Raw genomic sequence first — 8,134 nt, forward strand, 5'->3', positions numbered from 1 at the left:
ATTAGATTTTTCAGTTTTATTGTGTTTTAGATTTTAATTTCGAAAACAATATAATCTCTGTCACTGTATCGGTGCAATCAGGATCTGTAAAAGAGTCGTTTTATTGTTATTTTAATTTAACAGATTCCATAAAACCACAGACAGACGTCCAAGCTGAGTTCCAAACTTGTGTAAAGTTTTTGTAGTAGCAATTCGTAACCAGATAGCGCTACCAGTGACGCTAGCCTCGTACACCAGCGAAAAAAAATGTATTGTAGCGATAAGGTCACCAGACGGCGCTAGTGTACAAGTGATTTATAACGCAATTCTCTTTGAAAATTTACACAGAATTTTCGTTCTTACTTAGACGTCTGTCTGTGATAAAACAAACTCTCAAACAAATTTTTGATTTCTGGGTAAATGTGCTGCCTGCGTCGTTTGCCACCGCCACTATTTTTGTTTCGTTTTATGTTTTTGACATCTGTCAATATGAGTTGCAGCTGTAATTCAGCTGATTTAAACAGTAGTGCAAATACAAGAGATATTCATTATAAACTGATGGTGATTTCCATTAAACAGTTTTCAACACAAGATCATTTCATTAGAAAGTGTTAATCATTGTCAAATCAACACTAAATCATTTCAATTTGCAGTGTGACGTGACGAATTGAGTCAGGTGCAAAAACATTGAAGTTATCGTTCCATTTTTTCAAATACAGTGTATTAAAAGAACCTTTGAGCCTCTTTGAGCTGAAATATTGAGCACCTATTGTGTTCACCTTTTAATGCATCATCATGATTATTGTTATACACGTATAGTTCCGCTCTGTAGCCCCTCGTAGTCGATTTTCCAATAGGAATTGGCGAAGAAGTGTCAAACGATACTGCACGATTCCGATTCGGAAAGCGCTTAAAAGAGAAGCCGAAGAAAAAAGCAAAAAATCATCATAAAGTGCAATCTTTGCCAAATTCTCTGTCTTTTTCGAATAAAATACTCCAAATAGGTGTAATAAAGTTCCAAAACAAGTGAAATCAAAAAGTTTCTATAAAGAAAATCGAACTAGGTATTGTACCGGCGGATTTGGTTATTTTAGGGGTACGAATTGCGGCTGCTAGCTAAGCGGCATCAAATTCCGATAGATTTACGTACCCTACTGTTAAATCTAAAACACGGTTCCAACCTGTCCGTTGTGCATGTTGATACCACCTGTCTTTAAAATCATCTTTGATTAGGGAAACAAAAGGATCATAGCCAGATAGAGTAAATCGATTTCCTTTTCGAGAAAAGCAGAAAGCGAAAATCTTGAACGGTGGTGTGATGCTATGCTAATTATCATTCTCATCGGAACAGTTCAGGTCGGACGCGTTTTGAAAAATCTCCTGCTAAAGAGCGTCAACTCGCCGGTTCACATTATTTTTTGGATTGGTCGCAAATTTCGCAATCTACTAGGTATGGACAAGATGGGAAAGAACACCTCCGTCGGGTCCAACGCTGCAACAACAATGTAAGTTTAAGCTTTTCGAAAAAAAACCTCTGTTACGATGCATCTCTTTTTCCGGTAGCGTTTTCAACAAGGACGATAAGCAGCACTGCTTTGATATTGGAGGTCGCAGCGTGACCGTTGTGGGCAACGTAGGCAAGCATGATCACGGTAGCTCGAAGGTTAAACTAAAGAACATCGTCGACTACAAATGGGAGCAACGGAATTATCCGGGAAGACTGATCGCTTGTCATGACGATGGCAAACTGATAGCGTATGCTATTACAGGTAAGACAACTGTCCTCATATTAATTGCTGTATCAAGAAACGTTTAACGTTTCAAATACGTAGTGGATAAGGAGGCAGGGGAGACAAGAACTTGTTACTTGGTAGTGTGAGAAGCTTTATTTTTCATTTCTCCAACAGTTAACCATCGTGCGACTCCAGAAGGCATGGTTCGTATTGTGCATTTAACGCTTAGCCAGCGAGCGCTTATCAAAGGGTTGTCCGGTGAGGTACTAGATCTGCAGTTTGCCCATACTTCTTCGTCGATTTTACTTGGCATCATCGAGCAAATGGCGCTACACGTGCACAAGATTGAAATTGTCAGTGAAAAAATCGTTTGCACACGGCTGCTGAAAATAAACGACCCGATCGACGGTCATGTTCCGGTTTGCGACAAGATTTCCTGGTGTCCGTACCTGCAGGATAGTGCCTACGAAGATCAGTATGCCAGCCAGTTACTAGTTTGGACCCGAGGTGATTCCTTCCAGTGCTACAGTATTAGTACGGTTGTACAACACTACGGCCAAGGTGAAATAGCCGGAAAGGATATCTCCGAGGGCGGTTTCAAGTTTCGCGACTCACTTCCCATCATAACCGGAGCTACTTTCTCGGGGGATGGCACAACGCTCGCTGTTAGTTGCGATGACGGTGTGATGCGATTTTATCAGGTGTATCAACACACGAACGATAGCAACCCACGGTGTCTGCATCAGTGGAAACCGCATGGCGGGAAAGCTATCAGCAGCTTTTTCTTTTTGGATTATACGGAGCAGGCGGGAGAGTATGTGGTTTACAATTCAATTTAAGATCATGTTCAGCTAATTCTCTTTTTTTGCAGTCGAACCCTTTGGAAGCATGCTGTTACATGTTCTGATAACAATACCGAAATTAAAGTATGGTCTTGTGAAACCTGGGAATGTACGCAAACGATCAAGTTCGTTCTTCCAACAGACCAACAGCTTTACTTTAAAGCGGAAATTGATGCAACATCATCGTATTTAATTCTTTCGGATATAACTACGCGAGAGTTATATGTGCTGCAAATACGCAAAGAGATGGGACAACCCTCGGATACCAGCTCTGTGACCAACGGTAAATCCTGCGAAGAAAGTTACACCTGCTCCAAACTGGCCGAAGCCAAATCGAATAAGGATTCATCGAACACAACGGCTGTATCGATAGCCAGCTCTACGAATAACGGCAGTACTGTCACTAAAGCATTCATCTCATCAATTGCTGAGTTTCCGCTATCATCTCCCATTCTTAGTTTCGGCATTCTAGACGCCGCCGTTCGAATGTGCAAAACCAGCGATGCATATCTAATTGAAGAGTTGGATGATTATGACGAAGAAAACAGTGCCCTCTATTGCGTGGTGATTCATATGTTTCTAGTGCAACCTAAAAGTGTCCAGGAATGTCATCTATTCTATCAGCCAAATGTTGCATTTGGATCTGCCGTTCGTAGCACTATTTCCAGTATAAGCAGCGAATATAGAAATATTTCTCATTCCTCGATTGGTTCACCGGGTGGTGGTAAGGACGACGAACGTACGAACACTGTAACGTCACTGATGGACATGATCAGCAAAGGCAGTGCGAGTAATGCGAGTTCGACATCTAAAGCAGGTGAAGAAGGTTCACTCAACTCATCCACTAAGGCGGACAATGTCCAACCAAAGGAGACCGAGGAAACTCAAAAAAGTTTTACCCCTGCCGCCCCTCCGGCTTCAGCATCTATAACAAACTTGTCAAACACGAGTACCGGTAGTGCCTCAGGTAACCAGCATAAGCACACCATTAATTTAATGACACCTGATTCATTCAGTTCCACCAGTGACAAAACAGGTGCGTTTCTATAGGGCTGATAACTATTTTGTTCACTATTCTCATAATTATCATTATACATATTTTGTAATGTCAATGTCAATTGTCTTTTTGCAGACCAGCACAAAAATGATGAAACCGTGAATCCGAACGTCTTGAGTACACTTCTTATGTTGGCCAATGTAACTAAACAGCAACAACAACAGCAGCAGCAGCAACAACAACAGCAACAAATTAACAGCAACAATGTCACATCGCCCAACGATAGTCTTAAAGAGAAACCTTCCCCATTGAACATGTTAAACATTGTCAACAGCACTATGATAGAAGAGCAGGAACAAGCCAAAGTTCGACAGTCAGTCGATCTACAGCAAAAGGTTATGTTAGGTATGGTTAGCGTTTGTATTGCTTTGTTCACTGAATAACGTTTTGCTTTTCTGTAGAAACTCCCCCTGTACCACCGATGCCATCGGCTGAGATGCTCGCCAGTGGAGGCTCGAGTCCAAGCCGTGAAGTGCAAGAAATTCTCTCTCTAAAAGATAACGATTGCCTGAATGAATACTATGATTCAGACAACATTCTTCTGGACGAAACTGATGGAATCGGAGCAGATGATGACGAACTGAACGATTTGGAGAATGATATAATCGATGACGAGGAAGATGAAGAACAATACATATTCAAAAATATTGACGATGATGATGATGAGGACGAACTGCAACAACGAAGAGTAGAACCAAGACAGAACAGATCCAAGCCAAGCGAGAATCAAACAAAAGAGAAACCGGTAAACCAGGACAGTTCGCAGCTTAGCTTCGGAAAGTCGGAGCCAGAACATGAAAAAGTTGACAAAAATAGCTCCACTGGAAGCAGCGGATGGCCCAAAGTACCCGAGGTACCCCTTCCAACACCAAACAGCTTCATGGCTCCCGCACAAGTTCCTCCGCCGCAGCCACCGATGATCGTAACTGTTCCACAAAATTCTAAACAACTGGAGGATATCACGCAAAAAATGGATTTACTTTTGGACATCGTGCAGGCACAATCCAGACAAATTACGGATCTTCGCACCCAAATGCACGATTTAATCAAATCTCAAGCCGAAAAAAATCAGCAATACACATCGGTGATCAACAAGCTGGAAGCAAGCATTCCACGAAAGATCGACGATTTCTGCGTTCGGTATGATCGTCAACAAACAGCGAAATTAGAAGCTAAAACATTAATTCAGACCCGACAAATACAAGATGGGTTGATGCAACGATTGCCAGAAATAATTATTGGAATGATTCTGGAAAGGTTAACACCCAGATTGACGGCAGAAATTCAGATACCTCTAATGACCCATATATTCCCGAAAGTTGAACAGCTTGTGCAGAGGCACAATATAGAAATTGCGAACAAATTAAATAGTATTGAAGCAATATTTCGAACCACCGTTGAAAAAGTGTGCCGCAATCCAGTAGGTTCAAACTTTGAAAAGTATTATCGCGTTTTCTTATAATATACCTTCTCCTATTTCTAGTCATTCATTGATGCTTTTGCAAACTCTGTGCAAGTTGGAGTGAGAAAAGGTTTGGAGCAAATGTATCATGAGTCACTGCGCAATGTTATACTGCCTGGTTACGAAAAATCTTCGCAGGAATTGTTCCGTCAGCTTAACCACACATTCTCCGCAGGAACAAAAGAATGTGAATATCAATAACCAAAAACTTTAATTGCGGATTTCTTATTCATATTTTTTTTATTTTAAAGATGTTCTCAAAATGGATCAATATCTGTCGCAGAACAAACAGGTTGCGGACCGGACAAACGAATTGATCGATCTTGTGAAAAAAGTGCCCGAGAACATAAGCACAAGCACGGATCGACAGTATAAAACAAATACGACCGTACTACGAGATGACATCAACAGGGACTTTAAGTTGTTACAGACTAATCTTCTCAAAGTAATAAGAGACAGTATCCGGTACGAAATCGAGAAAGGTCTGGAAGCACAAGCTTCCTCACTCGAAGACTCGGTGCTATCAGCAGTAAGATCTCAAGCCCAAACACCAGCCCCATCCAGTGTGGACATTCAGGAACAAATTCGGCAGCTGCTCGCAAGCGGTCAAATTAATAAGGCTTTCCATAAAGCTCTTCTTTCTAATGATCTGACACTGGTTGATTTTACGTTGGAAAAAGCTGATTACAAACTGGTATTCAACCCATGTCCACTCGAGCAGACGGTACTGCTATCACTAATTCAGCAAATATCCGCCGACATGGCTAACCACAATGAGCTGAAACATAGGTTTGTATGGATAATTTGAAATAAGCAAAAAAAATGCTAACATCTTCTATCTAACCACCAGATATCTCTCGGACTCTATCGTGAACCTCAATTTTCAGGACCCAATTACGAAAGAGCACACACCGAAGGTCATGCGTGAACTAACACAGAACTGCCAGAGCTTTCTAAGTTCCAACCCGAGCACTCCACTAGCGACCAACATAAAAATGCTAATGATCGCTATTCAAGGGTTGGGCTATAAACAATTTTGATATTTATGGTAACAGCTCGCAATGGCTAATGGCTGCTGAGCTTTGACCGACAATAGCTCACATACTACATTCAAGATTAACAGCATTTTGAGTTTCTTTTTTCCGACGGATAAACACCGCTCGGATATGTGCATTTTAATACTTTTCATATGCTCTAAATTTAACGTGATAAAGAACAAATTTTTTGAACGCTAAGCATCGATTGAAAACGACTGCGTTGATTGCGTTCTTTTTTCTTTAAAATATCTTACCTTCCAATAATCTGATCATAGGTTTGACAGATATTCTAATTCTAATTTAAAGGTATTTCTTTTATTCGTTTGAAACTTGTACGATTATGTCAATATATGGCATCTTGTTCTTTATTCATCATTGTTTAACGGAAAGATCTTTCAAAAAGAACAAATTCTCCGCAATCAATGTGGTAACTTTCAGACAACTTCCAATCAAAAGCTATATTCATTAAAATGAAATACAAAACTATTGGTGAAATAACGTTAAAATGCATTATAATGGAAAATTATATATCACATACCCACTAATGTGCCATCATACCTACTAGGCTTTCAATGAAAATTCAAGCTCGTTTGAAGTCACAATTTTAGTGTTTTATTTGCAAAAAAATTATATCAACAAAATGCTAGACTGTACCTTCTACTCCCCCGGCTTTAAAGTGCTGCTCTATGACATGTTTGGGAAGCTTTATTCGTTTTCGTTTTCTTGTTTCGATTGATTGACTTTGAACACCCGGAATTTCATGGGAAGATGTAACGTTTTTCTTTTTCTTCGACTTCTTACAAGACAGTGGATTTGGGTTTTTCACCTTTTTCCTTCGTTTTGGTTGCGTTTGGCTTTCAGATACAAGTCCCTCTTTCCGCTTCAAGTTGATCAAAGTTTTCTCGTCTACCTCCCGAACGTGTACCCGACTGTGCAGTTTCTTAGCAGCAGCTTTTACACTTGCATCTGATGGCTGTACCAATGTCGGAACTTGATTATTGTGCAGATAGAAAAGAGGAATACCGGCTCGAGAAAGAATCCACTCCTGCAAATCTCGGTCCTGCGTTGCGACGATGTAATTACAGGTTTTGGTCATGGCACGTATGCACGCCATGCCAGAAATCGGTCGCTTTTCATGGCCGCATTTGTGAACCAGAAACTTTTTCAATAGCTGACAAACGGGCACAAGCGGTCCACCTATACTTTCCGTTTCCGTAATAATACACGCTGTTACTATTAACTTTAGCTCGCATTGGAAGTATTTTTTGAGCTGATCTTCAATTTGTAGTCTAATCTAGAAAAATATAAGTTACGTTTAAATCCTGTACAATGTGATAAAAGTGGTAGTTATAAAATTACTTTGTAGGCAGCATTGGCAAATGTTCCGTCAACTATCACTAGCAAGGGTTCTCTGAACCCGAAATTGTTCATATAAAAACTCATATATTTACGAGCTTTCTTATGTTTCGTAACCTTCATCTTTTCCTCTATATAACAAAATCAGTATTTCCAACCACTGTTAGGTTATTTCATAAACACAAAGAATTTAAATTATTTACAAACTAAATCAGTATATGATTATCCGTCCGCGTGAAGACCATGGAACTTCAGTTTCCAATTAGGGGTGCGAATGTTAAACAAATTTATCGATATTATCACTAAACTTTAACGGGATTGTTTCATGTTTCACATTGACAATCTATACTAAAACATATTCGTTAAATAAATTATTATTCATAACCGTCTATCGATAATTCAACAGAAATATATTCAATTCTGAAATTCCAATTACACTACTATGATTGTTGATTTCGAAATTGTTCAACAATGTCCATCTCTAATGTACATCTCAAATCAAAATAAATTAATGTCACACGCTCGTAAATAATAACTCATGAACTGAGAGACTCTGACTCAGTTTAGAACGATGTTCGTAGACGTCGAAAAATGAGTAGAAGTCCTTTTTGATTTTGAGTAACTTTGACTCATTTTTTGGGTTCCCTTCATATAACTTCTTTCTGAGT

General features: G+C 39.7%; 2 protein-coding genes across 5 annotated transcripts; one reads left to right on the top strand and one right to left on the bottom strand.

The window, feature by feature from the left end:
• The first annotated feature begins 867 nt into the window (after window positions 1-867).
• LOC129730803 (enhancer of mRNA-decapping protein 4 homolog) lies at window positions 868-6,616 on the top strand. Of its 3 annotated transcripts, none has more exons than XM_055690381.1 (10): window positions 868-1,075; window positions 1,331-1,484; window positions 1,543-1,748; window positions 1,887-2,526; window positions 2,584-3,590; window positions 3,687-3,956; window positions 4,013-5,031; window positions 5,095-5,260; window positions 5,325-5,862; window positions 5,924-6,616. In XM_055690381.1, the coding sequence occupies exons 2-10, from the start codon at window positions 1,432-1,434 to the stop codon at window positions 6,111-6,113; spliced, it is 4,089 nt and encodes a 1,362-aa protein (XP_055546356.1). In that variant the 5' UTR covers window positions 868-1,075; window positions 1,331-1,431; the 3' UTR covers window positions 6,114-6,616. The 3 variants fall into 3 exon arrangements, with proteins under 3 accessions (XP_055546356.1, XP_055546355.1, XP_055546354.1); XM_055690380.1 differs by having other exon boundaries at window positions 868-1,043; XM_055690379.1 differs by having other exon boundaries at window positions 868-1,484.
• On the bottom strand, window positions 6,543-7,908 carry LOC129730804 (rRNA-processing protein UTP23 homolog). 2 transcript variants are annotated; one of them, XM_055690382.1, is made up of 2 exons: window positions 7,470-7,908; window positions 6,543-7,404 (listed from the first exon to the last, which is right to left on the bottom strand). In XM_055690382.1, exons 1-2 carry the CDS (start codon window positions 7,587-7,589, stop codon window positions 6,754-6,756), a joined length of 771 nt encoding a protein of 256 aa, XP_055546357.1. In that variant the 5' UTR covers window positions 7,590-7,908; the 3' UTR covers window positions 6,543-6,753. The 2 variants fall into 2 exon arrangements, with proteins under 2 accessions (XP_055546357.1, XP_055546358.1); XM_055690383.1 differs by having other exon boundaries at window positions 6,543-7,399; window positions 7,470-7,620.
• Between the last annotated feature and the right edge of the window lie 226 nt (window positions 7,909-8,134).

The sequence above is a fragment of the Wyeomyia smithii genome, chromosome 3 (genome assembly GCF_029784165.1).
Source record: "Wyeomyia smithii strain HCP4-BCI-WySm-NY-G18 chromosome 3, ASM2978416v1, whole genome shotgun sequence".
NCBI classification, from domain to species: Eukaryota; Metazoa; Arthropoda; class Insecta; order Diptera; family Culicidae; genus Wyeomyia; species Wyeomyia smithii.

Coding starts and splice junctions, on each gene's coding strand:
- LOC129730803 (XM_055690379.1), top strand. CDS start 1,303: ATGCTAATTATCATTCTCATCGGAACAGTTCAGGTCGGACGCGTTTTG. Junction 1,485..1,542: donor TCCAACGCTGCAACAACAAT/GTAAGTTTAAGC, acceptor TTTTTCCGGTAG/CGTTTTCAACAAGGACGATA. Junction 2,527..2,583: donor TATACGGAGCAGGCGGGAGA/GTATGTGGTTTA, acceptor CTTTTTTTGCAG/TCGAACCCTTTGGAAGCATG.
- LOC129730804 (XM_055690382.1), bottom strand. CDS start 7,589: ATGAAGGTTACGAAACATAAGAAAGCTCGTAAATATATGAGTTTTTAT. Junction 7,405..7,469: donor TTGCCAATGCTGCCTACAAA/GTAATTTTATAA, acceptor ATATTTTTCTAG/ATTAGACTACAAATTGAAGA.